Genomic DNA, 18,215 nt, shown 5'->3' with positions numbered 1-18,215 from the left:
CAGAAGTAGTCAATATGGTCTCTGCTCTCCTAAGAACTTATATAAATCAGACAAACCCTCAAACTTCTCATAGTAGATGGCCCTGGAGAACAGGGAGAAGAGATGCCTGCAAAGTATAAAAAACAAGAGGCTAATGCTTTAAAAGACACCCCACTCTGTTGTATTCCAGGTTCCTTCACGCTGGGAAGAGGAGGCTGTTTTCTTCCAAAAACGGGATTGGGAGTATGAAACAACCATTGTTAAAGGTGCAACTCAAAATATTCTTCTCCCTATTTCATGCCCCTACTCCCATACAGCACAGCCATCTGTGTCTTTATCATAAAACAATTCACTTATCTGCAACATTATTGGTTGTTTACATCTGTACCTCCAACACTGGGAAGTTACTTCCTAAAGAGGTCTGGAGAGAATGATGCTAAGGAGGGGGGCTCCTGAACAAACATTCCTGGTCAGGGCACAACACCTGAAATGCTCAGGCACAGACGTCCAATATAGCTTATATGGGGGTTGACAGGGACATAAGGGAACAACATGCCAGAGGTTCTTGTTCTCTATGGCAACTTCTTCCACATCCTCAGGTCCCATGACCTCAGCAAGGAAGGAACCCTGGACACTGCAAAGGCTGACAGGGTCACAAAAGCATGGAGGCTGAAAGGCTGAGGGGAGTGTGCTCCACGGAAGCCCCTCTGAAGGCTCACCCGGCTCGCTGTCAATCTGGGTCAGTACATCCTCAATTGAGTCCCCGTCGCTCCTCAGGCTCTCAGGATCAGGGGGCGTGTAGCCATGGCAGCGACACCAGTGAGCAATGTGCTTAGTTTTAAGGGGAGTCAGGTGGTGAAATCGTGGATTCTTCTCCAGTATTTCTTGTAAGACTTTCCTCATTGTCATTGCTCTTTGCCACTTGAAAAAAAGAAATTTTGGAACCATAATCAAATTCTTCAATTTAGCTGCATGTTTAAACATGTCAGCCAATTGTCAATCACCATGTTAAATTGTTAGAATAATTTTTTCCAATCTAAAACAATCTCTATTACTCCTCAACTTAAAAACAAAGTAGAACAACTTCCACTTAAGGTCTGCCCTATCAGGTTTTTCACCCAGTCTCAAGCTATGATCCCCCACTTCTTTCCAGTCTTCCCCAAACCCTCATGCTTTCCCACAGCTTCCTGAGCACACCGTTGTACAGCCCACTTCCTCTCATAATCCCTCTCTGTCTGGCATAGAAATTGTCACACTGTTAGCATTCAGTAACACTTGATTTAATTTTTTCAAGTTTTAGAATTTTGATTTTAATTTACCCAAAAACAAAATTACTGGCACAAGCATTAATGTAGGAAAGGAGGTAAAATCTCAAAATTCCTTTTTTAAAAATGGTATTTACAAGCAGTGCTGCAAGTTGATATAATACTTTCTTTATACCATAACATAGATTTAATTCTAACATACTGAAATTCAATATATGACTACACGTTCAGTATACAGGAATTCTAAAAATTATTTTTTAGAAAATGTAAGGGGTGTTTTACCAATATAAGAAAATAAAATAGATTTTTCAAAGGCTAGCCTTTGAAGAATGAAATTTTTAACTGAGGAAAAAATTTCCCCATCAAATACTTAATATGCTGTAAGTGGCATCACTGCTCCATGTGATGGGTTTAGGAAAGTAGCCCGAAAGAACACGTGTTTTGATTCTCTTCTCCCCACAGGTTCTCAGCAGGCAGACGTAAGATTACCTCAGCAGCTCTCCTTTTTCCAATGTTCCAGCCATAATATTGCTCCACAGACTTTGCAGAAAAACAGCTGGCGTCTATACCTAGAATGTACATGTTTGGTACTCTCTGAATGATGTTATGATTTAAATCAAACCATATCTGTAGAGGCATAGCCAATAGCTTCTTTAAACCTTTTATTGGATATATATTCCTTACTGGGCAACTTCAGATTTAGTGTAAATAGAAGGGCTTCTCCTTAAAAGTGAAGGCCTCTCATTTGAGTATAGTGAAAACAACTCTTCTTTGGGAAATAAAGCTCTTTGGTAGGGGAAGTGGGACAGGCGCTCTATTAGGGGCCAGGGGTTTCCTAGCCAAGGACAGGACAGGCGGCCTCGTCACTAACTCACTAAATGGTCTCAAACTCCACCGCCACTCTGAGCTTCAGTTACCTCATCTGTAAAATGAGAACATTGGGGAAGATGGTTTTCTGAACTTCCTTCCAGTCCAAGTAGTTTATATTTGTATCTAAATTTAAAACAAAGTTTCTGAAATTCTTTCTGCTAGGCTGGGAAAATAATCACTTAAAAGGATACTTTGAAGTTCCTTACACTGAATCCCTGAGATTCAACTATGAAAAAAAGATAACTGATTTGCTATTATAGCTGAGAAAAAAAATAAGCGGGGTAGTCTGTACCTGACCTTTCCTTCATATTCCCATGAATGTGCTATGAAATTTGCTTCATCCCTTCTCTCTTAAATGTTCACTGGGATGTTGCCCAAGAGCAGACACCTAAGTCTCCATAGGCTGCTGCTCCCCCCAGTAAGGGCCATGGATTCTGTTAGAATAACTGCAGCTGAGAAGCAAATTATTTCATCCTGCCAACAATGGGTAGTGACAGAGCAGACTTCACTGCTGGAGGGCTTTACAATCCTGTAGTTCTACAGAGTGACTGACAGTGTCAGACCGAAGAGTAACATCTTTGGAGTCAAACAGAACTGGATTTGTCTTCTGCCTCAACACCCACAACTAGTAATCTGGGCCAAATTATTTAACCATGCTTATTTTTAAATTTCTCATTTGCAAAAAAAAGACCTATAGCACAAAAAGACTGATTAAATTAAACAGAAAATGTAATGAGCCTGCACAGTGGCTGGCACAATCTAGGCAAATGTCTTTCCTTATTAATAGACATTGAAAACAAATGCAGCTTTAATTATACACATAACATATATACATACATGTAAAAATTTCCTTCTGCAGCTCAACAGTAAAACTAACTGGTTGTTGACTAAGATATTGTGAATTATAAACCTTGCAAATGAACTTCAGCTAAAACATAAGGTAACTACCACATCAGTATTAATTTATTATACCAAGTGATTAAGTTGACTCAATATCTCTATTCACAGCTTAAAAAAAATGCATCCCTATATTTAGTATAATCATCTTACTTTGTGCTGTGATTAACGGGATCTTCTTTACTACTGCAGTTAAGAGCTGTTGGATAGTCTCTAAATGGTCTATCCTAAAAAGGACAAAAGAAAATAAATCAAGGTAGTCAATACATGTAGCAGTTTCAATCTGACCTTATGCACATTCTCTCCTTTTAATAAAGATATCAGAACTTAGTATCTTTCCTTCCATACATAGACAGCCTTCTTTAAAAATGAAGCACATTTTATGCTTAAGAAGAAAGTGTCAAGACTAAATAAACAGATTAGACTTCCAGGAGTAGCAAATTATATAAATGTCACATTTGTTTTACCTTCCTATATTTTAAAATACAATAGCTATCTATTTTTTTTTTTTTTTGCAGTGTCATTGCCACTGGAGCAGAAAAATCCTATCACACAAATACCTATTTTAGGGTTATTATAATCCATGCTGTATGATGTGAAAATGTCTGAGATTCCTCTGCTTCCAGCAGTTTGAAGTACTTCAAAATATATAGCCAGAGTTGAGTTCCTAACATGAAAATTATAAAATCTGAGGGAATATTTGTAGAAGAAGCAACTGAGCATGTGTGTACCATGTGAAGGTATCTGTGTAAGATTAGGTGGTTGTATGACACAAAATGTGTACACACCTGAATAACCATGAGCACTTTCTTTTTGTTTTTTTTTTCCTTTGATCTAAGCAAATTTTATTTCATACTTTATGAAGAAGGTTGTCTCCACTCTCAAAGCATACAGAACACTTCCCACGAGAAATTTCATACCCAAGGACTCAGCAAAGAAAGTACATGTGGCTAAGTTGAACTGAGAGAGGTACACAGTTCCACCAGAGGACTGTGAGGCTGTGCTGCTCGAGCCACATCGATGTATAAAATGAAGACTCAAGCTGTGCATCAATGTTAATACAGTTTACCACCCAGGAACAAAAACCCCCAAAGAGATAACAGGTTTCTACCCATCAGCTCTACACACTCAGGAGCCATGGATATGGTTTTTAAAAAAGACTGAAATAATTACTTAATGACATAGTTTCCCAGCTCAGAACTTTCTTCTGTTTTCACTGCTGTCTGACCCTCCTGAGAGAGGCAGCTTGGCCCAGGAGCTTCTGGTTCAGTCTTCACTAAAAGGGAAGGGCAAAAAAGGGAGCTGTTAGGGTTCGTGATGGAAGGACACATGTAGCCAGAAACAAAAGCTCTTCCAACGAAACTCAGTGAGAAAACTGCCACTCCAGCTGTTGTGGGGACACAGCCAGGAAATGGAGAGAGTGCCTATCATCAAAGGGTCAGCAGGCAAGGGAAGAGTTGTAGCCTGGGGGTGAGTGGGAGGTGGGGGTGGAGGCTGGAAAATTCCAGGCTCATGACAACTCAGGGTAATAAAATGGCTGTACAGATATTTCTTAAGGGGCCACAACACCATTTTGTGAGATCCCTCTCACACACGCACACACATACATGCACACACGCACACAGTTAATCAATGCCACGTAAAAGTACAGTGCTGCTATGTTCTAAGTTCTAATATTCTTTGGAGAGCAACGGTCTGGCTAAGTATATCAACTTTCAGCAGTATCATAATGTTCTGAGACACAAGACAGAAAGCAAACTCAGAAGCAACTGTAATGTCCACCAAAAGGAGAAAGGATAAACAAATTATGATATATTTGTACAATGTAAAATGCTACTCAGCAACAACACTTATGAATCTCAAAAATACGAAATGAATGAAATCAGTCATAGAAGAATGCATGTACTTCCACTCATATAAAGTTAAAAAACAGATACAACTAATCTAACATGTAGTATGCTTAGTATCTCTGCATTTCATCCACAAAATTTTAATTCCACTAAAATAAAAAAATAAAAAATCAAAACAGAGATGCTTGGGCTCGAAATTAATTGAATCAGAATCTAAATGAGGAGGGTCTATGATTTATACCTACTATTGGAGAAATGTTGGTCCAGACTAATACAATTCTTTCATCAATTATCTTTTGATCTGGGGTTGGCAAACTTTTTCTATAAAGAACTATCCAGTAGATATTTTAGGCTTTTATCATATGATCATATGATCTTGGTTGGAGCTACTCAACTTTGAGGCATCCATAGAAAATTTGTAAATGAATGAGTATGGGTGTATGCCAATAAAACATCACTTAAAAAATAGGCAGAGAATGTAGTCAGTCAATCCTTCCTTAGATTCAAGTTACAAATCCACCTCTATTCAAGACTATTAGAGAGATGATCTTGGCATGCCTGGAAAAGCAGATATATTTCAAACGCCAGTGCATTGCTTTCTAGTTCTGGGAAATATCTATGGGGAATTGGTTTTAGGATATCCTCCAGCCCCCAAGGATACCAAAATCTGCAAATAATCAAGTTCCTTATGTAAACTGGTGCAGTATTTGCTTAACACCTCTGCAATTCTCTCATGTACTTTATCTCTAGAGTACTTATTTGATGTAAATGCTATGTAAATAGTTGGTATACGGTATTGCTTAGGGAATAGTGACAATAAAAAAGTCTGACATGTTTACTACAGATGCAATCATTGTAGGCCTAACTATATAATATGAATTTTCAATCCATGACTGTTTAAATCTGTGGATTCAAAACCTGTAGATACAGGGGATTGACACTAATCATATATACTCCGTATCTCCATTCTTCAGTTTCATCATTTACAAAGCAGGCATATAGTCATCCGAAGCACTGTGATAATTAGTTGCATGTGTGTGTACATACACCTATGAAGCAGCTGGCATGGTGCCTGGTACGTTTTAGGCTTTTAATACATGCCAAAGTATGATCCTACTTAAAATTCCTTAACCAATACTATACCCCCTGGATAAGTTTCTCTATTGGTCTACTTCTCCAAACAAGCCCTTTGAGTCTTGACTATTCCCTTAATCAGCCATGCCGCACCACTTCTGCACAGTAAAAACGCTTCACTATTTTAAAGTTCAGGTTTGGGGCCTCGCCTGGTGGTGCAGCAGTTGAGCGCTGGGCTGCCAAGCGGCCCACAGCCTTTACAGCGCAGGTTTGAGCCTTCTGCAGCCGCCGGTGAGGGTCCCACATGGCCCACAGACCTCTCCTGCCACCCGCTGCTCCCCTCAGCAGTGTACTTCATCAGTCTGCCTGTTCTGTTCCCCACTCTGGCTCTGGTAAATTCTCTCACCCTCCCGCGCTTCTGACTATACCCAGTGCTTGTATAAATAAATAAATAAATAAATCTTAAAAAAAAAAAAAAGTGTAGGTTTGATTCCATGTCCCACACAAAGTCCTATCCTATATTTCCACCAACCCTGATCAGGCTTCCTAAATATTTTGGTATTCATTTTCCAGATTTATCTTGCATTTATTAATCATTGTTGTCGACTTCAACTCTCTTCAAACTGAATATAAGTTGTTGGAAGACAGAAAAGATGCTTTATACATCTATTTCCCGCAATGTCAAGCCTACTATAAAACACTCCGTACATAGGCACTGATTGGTTCAGATGCTGAAAATTCAAGTGACTCAGATTACAGTAATAGTGCATAAGATTTTGGCAAAAATACCGTAAGAAACTATATACCTTTTGCAACAGCTGCTGGAGCAGAGCTGGGGACAACTGGAGCTGGCGTAGCCACAGGCAGAATGGTAGGTGATTTGTTGGTAGAAAATGACTGAACCACTGAAAAAGAAGGGGAGAATATAACAAATAAAGAAATTATTTTAATAAGGATGATCGAACATCCAGGTGACAGCCCCATAGTAGGCTAGTAACAAAAAAAGGTCAATGCAACAGAAACGATAAGGTCCTTGGTCTTTCCTTAAAACAGTGAGTTGACAAAGTGGGTGGTTAGTATCAGGGTAAATGAACTACCATCTTCCAGCTAGAAATGGGGCTCTGTTACTAAATGAAGAAAATAAAAGTCAAACTAACCAGAACTCTCTCAATGTTTACAATGTTCCCCTTTGATGGGCAACTATTTAGAAGTCAGTAATGGATAACCTGGGTTGTACTTCCAGTACTAGGAACAATGCTCTCGAGTTCAAGGTGCTAGGAAGAATGATGACAGCTACAGGGCAGGCTGTCCAGAAGAGGAGCAATCACAGGAGGACAGAATAGAGACATTCCCCCCAAGACAAACAAGGAGACAACCACATGACAAGCTGGTGGGGGAAGAACTTACCCTTATTCACAGGCATCAGTATTGTCTGCACACCTCCAGATGTATTTACACTGAGTGGCTTGAGCTGGCTGGGGATCGTCAGGACAGCCTGCTGGGGGTTGGACTGACTGGAGTGAATCTTTAACAATCCTAAAGTAAGTGGGAAGAGAAGGCTGAGCTGAAAATCGGACACTTCCTTAAAATTCCTGCCCTCTTTAGCATTCACTTTTCTCACAGGAGGAAGGGAAATTTACCCTTTCAAGAAACAAAGAGCTGGAAGCCTGAAACAATGAATGTGTCAGATTTCACAATAAAACAATGAAGTGACAATAATGATTTATTTTTAAAGTGTCTTTATCTCAAAATCATAAATCATAAAGCAATCCATAAACTCTTGGTAGAGTAGAGCTAAGAGGAAGGAGAAAAGGTTTTTCAAAGTGCTACTACAGGGCCTCCCTGGTGGCGCAAGGGGTTAAGACACAACCTATGAAGCTGTCCGCAGTCACTGTAGCACAAGTTCGATCCCCGGACAGGGAGCAACCCACATGGCGCAGCAGACCTCTCCTGACTCACCCACTGCTCCCCTCAGCAGTATACTTCAGTCAATCTGCCTGTTCTGTTCCCCACCCTGTCTCTGGTGACTCCTCTCACCCCCTGCACCTCTAGCCTGAATCCCAGTTCTTGTATGCATAAATAAATAAATGTAAAAAAAAAAAAAAAGTCCTACTACAGAGACAACCAATATTAACTTTTGATACAGCTCTTTACTGTATTTTCACTCTCTGACAATTTATTTGTTTTGTATAAAGCTATGATATGTACAAACTGGATGTAAAATTTTTTATTTTGATTTGGTAATTGTCACTTTTAAAACCTTCCCTGGCTCCTGACTGGCTGAAGAACTGTTTTCAAAGATAGTTTCAAAGCAATTCAGAGTCCATTTTAATCTGGTCACATCGTATCTATCTCCCTCACTTGCTGGCCAGAGAGAAGCCCACATGGCAAAAAAAAGGTTAGAGGTGGGGTTAGAGAAGTGGGGCAAAAAATGGCTATTTTCAGTTACAAGCCTTCTAGTACTTTTTTTTAACTGATAAGCATGTAATTTTTTGGTAAAAATAAAAATATGAAAACACCAGATCACCATCGTACTGCCCAAGGACACTCTCAGTAATTACTTACTGCCTGATTGATGTAACACTCATCTATTCCAAAGAAAGATTTTATTGTTTGTTAAACTTTTGATCTAGAAAGTTTTTTCCTTCATTAAAACCAACTTCTTCCTAAGACCTTAAAATATCTTGGCGCCCTATTTTGTGTTTTTTTGCTCTTGTTTTTTTTTTAAAGATTTATTTATTTATGGGGCCTCCTCGGTGGTGCAGCAGTTGAGCGCTGGGTTGCGAAGCTGACCGCAGCCTCTGCAGTGCCGGTTCGATTCCCCGGCTGCTCCCCAGCCACTGGCGGAGAGTCCCACATGGCGCGCAGACCTGTCCTGCCGCCCGCTGCTCCCCTCAGCAGTGTACTTCGGTCCTTCTGCCTGTTCTGCTCCCTGCTCTGGCTCTGGTGAATTCTCTCACCCTCCCGTGCTTCTGACTGTACCCAGTGCTTGTATAAATAAATAAATAAATAAATAAATAAATAAATCTTTAAAAAAAAAAAAAAAAAGATTTATTTATTTACGCATACAGTAACTGGGGTACAGGCCAGAGGATTCACCAGAGACAGAGTAGGGAACAGAACAGGCAGACTGACTGAAATACACTGCTGAGGGGAGCAGCGGGTGAGATAGGAGAGGTTTGCTGTGCCATGTGGGTTAACTCCCTGGCCAGGGATCGAACTCATGCTGCAGAGGCTGTGGGTAGCTCCATAGGTTGTGTCTTACCCCCTTGCGCCACCAGGGAGTCCAGGTCCTGATCAATTTTGATGAAGAGTCTGATGTTACATAATGATTTACTACTATTAGGGCAGATAGGCATTTTTGAAGCACTGATATCTTTTCTTCCCTATGCTTCACTATTTGTTGGATTTACTCTAACAGACAATCCTATAGCCACTGACCCCAAAAGAATAATATGATATTATGACTCCATTTTATTTTTTGGTATTAAGAGTTTCCTCCTTTTTCATTTGCTTAGTTTTATACGTATAAGAACTGGGGTGTAGGCCAGAGGTGCGGGGGATTAAGAGGATTCAGAGACAGAGTGGGGAGCAGAACAGGTGAATCTACTGAAACACACTGCTGAGAGGAGCAGTGGGCAAGCCAGGAGAGGTCTGCTGAGCCATGTGGGTCTGCTCCCTGGATGGAGACTGAACTCATGCTGCAGTAGCTGGCTATAGCTTGTTACTGCTGAGACTTTAACCCCTGTGCCACGAGGGAGGCCCTATATACCTCATTTTACAGCTGAGGAAAATGAAACAAATTAATTTTAACTAGGACAACCTGGGCTCTATATTACCTATAGAAGTAAAAGGCATACTTTTTTGGTTTCATTTAGTATAGGTACAAAGATACACATCTTACCAGATCTCAAGGACATTGCTTGAACACTACCCAATGTGATAACTAATGTTGAAACTTAAGACATGGAGTCAACAAGGCTAATCTGTTTTATACATTCTGTTTATGAAAAGAAATGTATGAGTTTTATGAGTTCTATTCCAAACTGTTTAAAAAAAAATGGTACTTAAAAAGGAGAATAAACTCTTAGCTCTCTACAAAATTACACGATGAAACAGCTAAATGCCCAATTGGTAACAAATGGCTATAGTTCTATTGTGTTATTTAAAAACTATTAACCACACTACAAAACCATCTCAGACTTAAAATTTATAGATGTAAAATAAAAATTAGTTTATCTAAAAAAGCAGCTATGTGGAAAATGTTACTGGGTTAATTATTTTTAATTTATACAAAATACTTTTTAAGACATTCCAAAAATATTCTAGCCCAAAGGGAGAATAACATTATTATTATGACACAACTGACCTGATACTGTGGCTTTCCCAGAGATGGGGCCTGGTGTGGGCACCAGTGATGTGGCACTGATGACAGAGGGGGTGGGAGCTTTGCAGGTTCCCATGGTGGCCTGGGTCACACACACTTGTTGCTGCCCAGAAGTTTTCATTACAGACCCCATAGTAGATGATGAACTGGGAGCTGCTCCTTCTGACTGCTCATCCACAGGACCAGAAATAAACAAAATGAAGAAGAAAGCAGTGTAACTTATATAGAAAAATAGCTGCCACATAGTATAGTCTATAAATATTATCTTTATCACCTGCATTATCTATGATTAACACCAAAAGATCATGCCATTTAAAAAGGCTGCTCCAGGGCCTCCCTGGTGGCGCAAGGGGTTAAGATGCAGCCTATGAAGCTACACGAGTTTGATCCCTGGCCAGGGAGCTACCCACATGGTGCAACAGACCTCTCCTGGCTCGCCCGCTGCTCCCCTCAGCAGTGTTTTTCAGTCAACCTGTCTGTTCTGTTCCTCACTCTGTCTCTGGTGAATCCTCTTACCCCCCTCCACCTCTGGCCTGCACCCCAGCTCTTGATGCATAAATCAATAAAATCTTAAAAATAATGTTTTATGTTTCATTGTAATTTTCTACAAATGGCCAAATTCTCACCTGTTGTGCAGGACCATTTGCTGAGAGGGCCACAGCTGGTGAAGTGGAAGTTGTGATAACCCCTCCTGCCACTCTCAGCATTGTGGTTCCAGGCTTTGAGAGTTGTGAGGTGGCTGGCACAGACTTCAATGTGTTATCAGATATTTTCATTAGAGACGCCTGTCCCCCAGGGGCTGCCTGCATAAGGAAATGGGTTGAAATAATAATGCTGCCTTGCTTAACAGGCATAATTTATTCCTTACAAACTACTTATGCCATGAATTAAGAGCACATACATGAAAAGTCTTACTAATCAAAACTATATGAGGTGTTTATGTACCTTTCTAACAAGCTCTCATGTTTACAACCTTTTACCTACAAATATGTTCCTTTACCCCTAACACAAAACAAGTAAATGAATGCATTTGCAAATCACTATTGGCAGCAGTGCCTTCAAAGACAGGCCAATTGTTATCAAAATTATTGAATCCAAAGTGCTTTTAAATGAATATATATAATCTTTGAACACTGAAAAATTGAGACAGGTCAGATTTAAATGGGTAAGTTCATGGTGCCATAGAGTAGTATAGGCTCAGCATTTTGGTATCACTTAACAAATTAAGAGTTTCAGTGGTTTAAATAAAGGGTCTGCAAATTTTTATCTGTAAATGTCCTAAGTAAGCATTTCCAGCTTCACAGAACATCAGGTCTCTCTACTGCAGCAACACAGCTACTGTGAAAGCAAGAGATGGGCGTGGTTGTATTCCAATAAAATGTTACTTATAAAGAAAGGATGTCTTGGGCTGATCTCCAGCCAAAATGACTGCTTAGTGTCCAAAATTAATGCACCCCAAAGTAGATGCATTTATCAGTCTCTGCAGGTTTACTATGTGTCAGGAATGGCAGAAAGCACTTTTGCATATCTTGTATCAATTTCATGAACTTTTATAGGTATATTATAGTTCCAGTTTATGGATGAAGAGACTAAGTTTAGTCACACAGCTAGTGACTGGAAGAGCCATAATCAGAATCCAGAAATAGTAACCATGACATAATACGCATTGGATTTGTATGCAAATTAAAACCACAATGAGGTGTCACACCACACTCATTATAACAGCTAAACAAAGAATGATTATCTTTCATGCTGGTGAGAATGTGGAACAACTGAAATTCTCCCACATTACTTATGGGAGAGTCAAATGTTATAACTATTTTGCAAGGTTTCTTATAAATATATACTTTCCCTATGACAAACCATGCACTATTCTTCTGTACAAGACGATCTTTACAAGAATGTTTAAACAGTATCATTCTTAAGTCAAAATGTGGAAATAATCCATGTCCATTAACAAGAGAATAGAATCATGCAACAAAATACCAATCAGGGATAAGTAAGACTAAACCACCAATACATATATGGATAAATCTCAAAAACATGTTGAACAGGGCCTCCCCAGTGGCGCAGCAGTTGAGCGCTGGGTTGCGAAGCTGCCCGCAGCCACTGCAGCGTGGGTTCGATCCCCAGCTGCTCCCTGGTCACGGGAGGAGGGTCCCGCATGGCGCGCAGACCTCTCCTGCCGCCTGCTGCTCCCCTCAGCAGTATACTTCGGTCCTTCTGCCTGCTCTGCTCCCCACTCTGGCTCTGGTGAATTCTCTCACCCTCCCGCGCTTCTGACTGTACCCAGTGCTTGTATAAATAAATAAATAAATCTTAAAAAAAAAAAAAAAAAACCATGTTGAACAACAGAAACTAAACATAAAAGTGTATATATACTATGTAATTTTATGGACAGGCAGTTTAAGAACAGACAAAAACTAACCTATGATAATAGGAAAAATAGTAAAAAAAAAAAACCCCAACAATTAGAAAAGGATATGAAGGCAATGTTTTATGGTGACAACAATGTCTGTATCTTGATTGGGATAGACTGCATGAGTATGTACATTTGTCAAAATTCACTGAGTTGAAACTGTAGTTTCCTAATTTCCTTACAAATTAGGAAAACCCTAGGTCATATGGCTTCACTAGCATATTCTAAAGAGTTAAGGAAGAAATTAACACTAATTCTACATAAACTCCTCCAAATGAGAAAGAAGCAAAAGTTTCCAACTCATTTTATGAATTCAGCATTACCCTGATTCCAGAGACAGAAATTACAAAGAAAACTGACCAATATCCCTTGAAAAATTCTATATAAAATTTTATCAAATTTAACTGAACATATCTTAAAAATCAACATATTACAAACAAGTGGGGTTTATTCTAGGAATTAAGGGTTGTTTTAATATTTGAGAAAAATCAATATAGTTCATTATATTGAAAAACTAAAAAATAAAAACAATATGATCATCAACAGGCACAGAAAAAGCATTGACAAAAACCTAATACCCATTTCATGATTTTAAGAACTGCTGATCTATATATAGTTATAGAAAATGCATTGTTTATCCCTCTGCATCCTTCTGGACCTTATCTGCTCTACTAACTACACTCTTGAGATCCAGCTACAGATATCCCCCTATAGATGGCCGACAGCCCTCACCCAGTTAAAATTCCTGTCATTTTTCTTTGGTTTATACTACAAAGAATGCTGTGGAAATGGGCTCAAACCTCCCACATCATTTACTCACAGTGTGTAAACTGGCCATAATCACCTATCACGCTGTTTAGAATCTACTATCTAAAGTCCCTGTACAGAAATTTTAGATTGAAGTGTCAAATAATTATTTGTTTAGCCTAAGGAAATATTTTCATGTGGTTATTTTATACACAAAGAACTGCATAACTGATCATGCTTCACATTTTGTTTTGGCAGATTTAATAAACAAGATTATTAATGTTTGCATATCTAAATGATACTCTGGTCTTCTCATTCTATTTGTATTTTACCTAATCTCAAGATTTCATACTTATTTTTTCTATATTATTTTATTGTTCATTTTCTTAAGTAACCTTAATTTCTTTGTGGAAAGAGATCCGCTGTAGATATGTGAATAAATGTCACACCATGTATTTGGGGAGGGAGGAGGAGCAGTGTTTACCTGTGTAAACAAAGTGGTTTTTTGTCCAGAGATAACTTTCAATGTTTGCTGTCCTTGTGCAGAAGATGTGCTGACTCCCAGCGTTCCTTGGACGACTGACCCAGTAGTCAGTTGTTTTCCAGATGCCTGGGGTGATGGCTGGCCAACTAAAAATGTGCCCTAAGTTAGAATAAATAAAGACCTAATCAGTAATTTATTAAACTCAAATGAACTGCTCTCTTTAAAATCACAAGGTTCCACATTACAAGCTACAAGCTCCTTCAATTCTGTGACTCAATTAGAATAATGGAAAAGAATAGCTCTGATCAGCTAGCTCTGATACCACTAGCTTTTCCCACATCTTACACTTTGCAGTGGGCTGCTGAAATTCAACTTGTGCAATCTACTCCTCAAAGCTGGATTTAATCATTTGGGCTGAAAATTGTCCATCCTTCTTAATAAAATTTGGGACCAAAATTTCATTACCTTCCTTAGAGGAGAGCCAACACGTTAGTGGCAAGGAGAAAGAAGGTGGACACTTGTTCCTAATCTTAAATCCAACCTAACTTCAAACAGTGTAACTTAATACTTGATATTGTCTCTTTGGTTACTCTCTTATAAGATTATACAAGATTACTAATGCTTATATATCTAAATGCATATCAGGGCCTCCCCGGTGGCGCAGCAGTTGAGTGCTGGGTTGCGAAGCTGCCTGCAGCCTCTGCAGTGCCGGTTCAATCCCCGGCTGCTCCCCGGCCACCAGAGGTGGGTCCTACATGGCGCACAGACCTCTCCTGCTGCCCGCTGCTCCCCTCAGCAGTGTACCTCGGTCCTTCTGCCTGCTCTGCTCCCCGCTCTGGCGCTGGTGAATTCTCTCACCCTCCCGCGCTTCTGACTGTACCCAGTGCTTGTATAAATAAAGAAATCTTTAAAAAATAAAATAAATAAATGCATATCAACTGCACATTAATACTATTTATTACTCCATTGATTAAAAAGGGGACAGCATAGTGAAAGTCTTTCTTTGAGTCTAAAAGATCTGGGCTTAAATAGAAACTCTACCACAAGTTTAGCAGAGAAATCTTGGATAAGTCACTTAAGTTTTTTTGAATCTCGATTTCCTTTTCTTTCCAATACAAAATACACAAAAAAAGTCCTTTTGACATGCAAAATGTTAGTAGTGACCCCTGATCCCAGAGCTGTAAAGCTAAATCCTGTAATTTACTTTTACATATTAAAGCCAGTTAATATAACTAAGTGATTAAAAAGATACCAGGTAGAAATGCCCAGACCTGAGGAGTTTGTTTGAGGATGTAAGAGGTGTATGTCAGGTGCTGGGATATTCCTCCAGGGCCCGCAGGGCTTTGGGTGCCTCCTGCTGCTGTTCCTGCTGCCGCTCCTCCTCCACCACTGCTGCCGCTGCCACTGCCAGCACTGCCTCCACTGCCACCCCCTCCACTGGCAGCAGAGCCAGACTGGAGGTCTGAAAATACAATGAAGACAGAACATCATAAAAGCAGAAACGTCTAGCCTAGAGAGAGGTTTCCTTTATGGCCCCATTCCTTTCCTTTCCTGTTCTTTTCTTCTGTAATAAACTTATTCTCTGTCAAGTGAGGACTTCCTAGAGTTGAAGACTGAAATCTGTTTACTTTCAACTGAATGACAGCTGACTAATTCAGCTCTGACTACAATGAAGAACTTATCTTCAGAACTTATCTTTGACAAGTGTTTTGAATTAATTCTGGTAGATCAAGAGAGTCTGACACATTTTCTAACCAATTGTTGATTTTAGTCAATATTTCATTGTGCGCAGGGTAGTGCTTTCAAACTCTTTGGCATCTGATTCAATTTCAGTGAAAAACTGCTGGAATCTAGCGTAAGTTTACAGTACTCTCTCCCACCACCCTGAAAAATTAAGACTTCTCTTATATTTATGACTCCAAGGTTCCATTCCTCTTTGTTTTTCAAACTCCACTTTAAAGCATTTGGACTCTTTGTATCTACCCTGTGGTGACATTAATGTATATAAACTAAAATCTATGTCACTCTCTGGAAGAATTTTGGAATACTTACATCATTATTTTCTCTCTTTGCTCACACATATACACACACATCTTATATACCATTGCTTAGGTATAAGAAAACAATACAGAACAGAAATGATCCATGTCTTACAAGGAATCCAAATAGGAAAAGAAGAAGTCAAACTATCACTATTTGCAGATGATATGATAATATACAGAGAGAACCCCAAAAACTCCACAGAAAACTAATTCAACTGATCAATCAGTTCAGTAAAGTGGCAGGATACAAAATCAACATGCAAAAGTCAGTAGCCTTCCTATACACAAACAATAAATATGAAGAAGAAGAAATAAAAAAAAAAATCCCTTTTATTATCAAAACAAAAAAAATCAAATACTTGGGAATAAATCTAACAAAAGAGGTAAAGGACCTATACAAAGAAAATATAAAACACTGTTAAAAGAAATAGAAGAAGACACAAAAAAATGGAAAGACATCCCCTGCTCATGGATTGGAAGAATAAATGTTATTAAAATGGCCATCCTACCAAAAGCAATCTACAGATTCAATGCTATTCCAATCAAAATTTCAATGTCATTCTTCAAAGAAATTGAACAATTATTGATGAAATTCATATGGAATCACCAAAAACCCCAAATGGCCAAAGCTCTTCCCAAAGAAAAAGAAGGGAATGGAGGCATCACACTCCCAGACTTCAAACTATACAAAGCCATAATCATCAAAACTGCATGGTATTGGAACAAGAACAGACACACAGACCAATGGAACCAAATAGAAAATCCAGAAATAAACCCACAGATTTATGGTCAACTAATCTTTGACAAAGGAGCAAAGAATATGCATTGGAGCAAAGAAAGTTTGTTCAATAAATGGTGCTGGGAAAACTGGGTCGCTACATGCAAAAGAATGAAGCTTGACTACTACCTCACACCATACACAAAAATCAACTCAAAATGGATTAAAGAACTGGACATAAGACCTGAAACCATAAAATACATAGAAGGAAATATAGGCGAAACACTACGTGATATGCACATCAAAGACATCTTTACAGACACATCACCCAAAGCAGTGATAGTGAAGGCAAAGATAAACAGCTGGGACTACATCAAATTAAAGAGCTTCTGCACAACAAAAGAGACAATAACAAAAACAAAGAGAAACCCCACCGACTGGGAGAACATTTTTGCACACAACACTAATGATAAAGGACTGACCACAAAAATCTGCAAAGAGCTGATGAGACTCAACAACAACAAAGAAAATAATCCAGTGAAAAAATGGGCAGAAGAGCTAAAAAGAAACTTCTCTGAAGAAGAAATGCAAATGGCCAACAGGTATATGAAAAAATGTTCAACATCACTTGTAATCAGGGAAATGCAAATCAAAACTACCATGACATACCATCTTACACCAGTGAGAATGGCACATAGGGTGTGGAGAAAAAGGAACTCTCCTGCACTGTTGGTGGGAGTGCAAACTGGTCCAACCACTATGGGGAGCTGTGTGGAGATTTCTGGACCTACTAAACATAGAGCTTCCATATGATCCAGCAATTCCACTCCTAGGTATTTACCCAAAGGACACAGAAACATCAATTCCAAAGAGCACCTGCACCCCTATGTTTATAGCAGCGCTGTTTACAATAGCTAAGATTTGGAAACAACCCAAATGCCCAAAAATAGATGACTGGATCAAGAAGATGTGGTACATATACACCATGGAATATTACTCAGCATTCAAAAAAGATAAACACATGCAATTTGCAGCAACATGGATGGCTCTGGAAGGGATCATGCTCAGCGAAATAAGCCAGAAAGAAAAAGAAAAATACCGGATGGTCTCACTCATAGCAGGAATCTAGAAAACTTAAATAAGGGACCAGGAAAATGAATAAATATAAGAAAGTGAAAATCTGGGCCTCCCCGGTGGCGCAGCGGTTAAGCGCTGGGTTGCAAGGCTGCCCTCAGCCTCTGCGGCGCCGGTTCAATCCCCCGCTGCTCCCCGGCCACCGGAGGAGGGTACCGCATGGTGCGCAGACCTCTCCTGCCGCCCGCTGCTCCCCTCAGCAGTGTACTTCGGTCCTTCTGCCTGTTCTGCTCCCTGCTCTGGCGAATTCTCTCACCCTCCCGCGCTTCTGACTGTACCCAGTGCTTGGATAAATAAATAAATATATATTTAAAAAAAAAAAAAAAGAAGAAGAAGAAGTATGAAAAGT

The 18,215-nt window shown here is 39.4% G+C and overlaps 1 protein-coding gene across 4 annotated transcripts in view; it reads right to left on the bottom strand.

The window, feature by feature from the left end:
• The window catches only part of YEATS2 (YEATS domain containing 2), an 86,861-nt gene that overhangs the window by 6,349 nt on the left and 62,297 nt on the right, over positions 1-18,215 (bottom strand). For all 4 annotated transcript variants that reach the window (XM_054700409.1, XM_054700411.1, XM_037525181.2 and 1 more), the window contains 10 exons: positions 15,244-15,434; positions 13,973-14,131; positions 10,949-11,125; positions 10,305-10,488; positions 7,343-7,471; positions 6,742-6,840; positions 4,185-4,287; positions 3,165-3,238; positions 1,734-1,813; positions 699-900 (listed from right to left, as the gene is read on the bottom strand). In XM_054700409.1, coding sequence (XP_054556384.1) covers positions 699-900; positions 1,734-1,813; positions 3,165-3,238; positions 4,185-4,287; positions 6,742-6,840; positions 7,343-7,471; positions 10,305-10,488; positions 10,949-11,125; positions 13,973-14,131; positions 15,244-15,434 — 1,398 coding nt within the window. The remainder of the gene's footprint in view (positions 1-698; positions 901-1,733; positions 1,814-3,164; positions 3,239-4,184; positions 4,288-6,741; positions 6,841-7,342; positions 7,472-10,304; positions 10,489-10,948; positions 11,126-13,972; positions 14,132-15,243; positions 15,435-18,215) is intronic.

The sequence above is a fragment of the Talpa occidentalis genome, unplaced genomic scaffold, assembly GCF_014898055.3.
Source record: "Talpa occidentalis isolate TD23 unplaced genomic scaffold, MPIMG_talOcc4v2.1 talOcc4.4, whole genome shotgun sequence".
NCBI lineage: Eukaryota > Metazoa > Chordata > Mammalia > Eulipotyphla > Talpidae > Talpa > Talpa occidentalis.
Note: the sequence above shows the minus strand (reverse complement) of the source record. Positions and strands in the feature narration are given on the sequence as shown.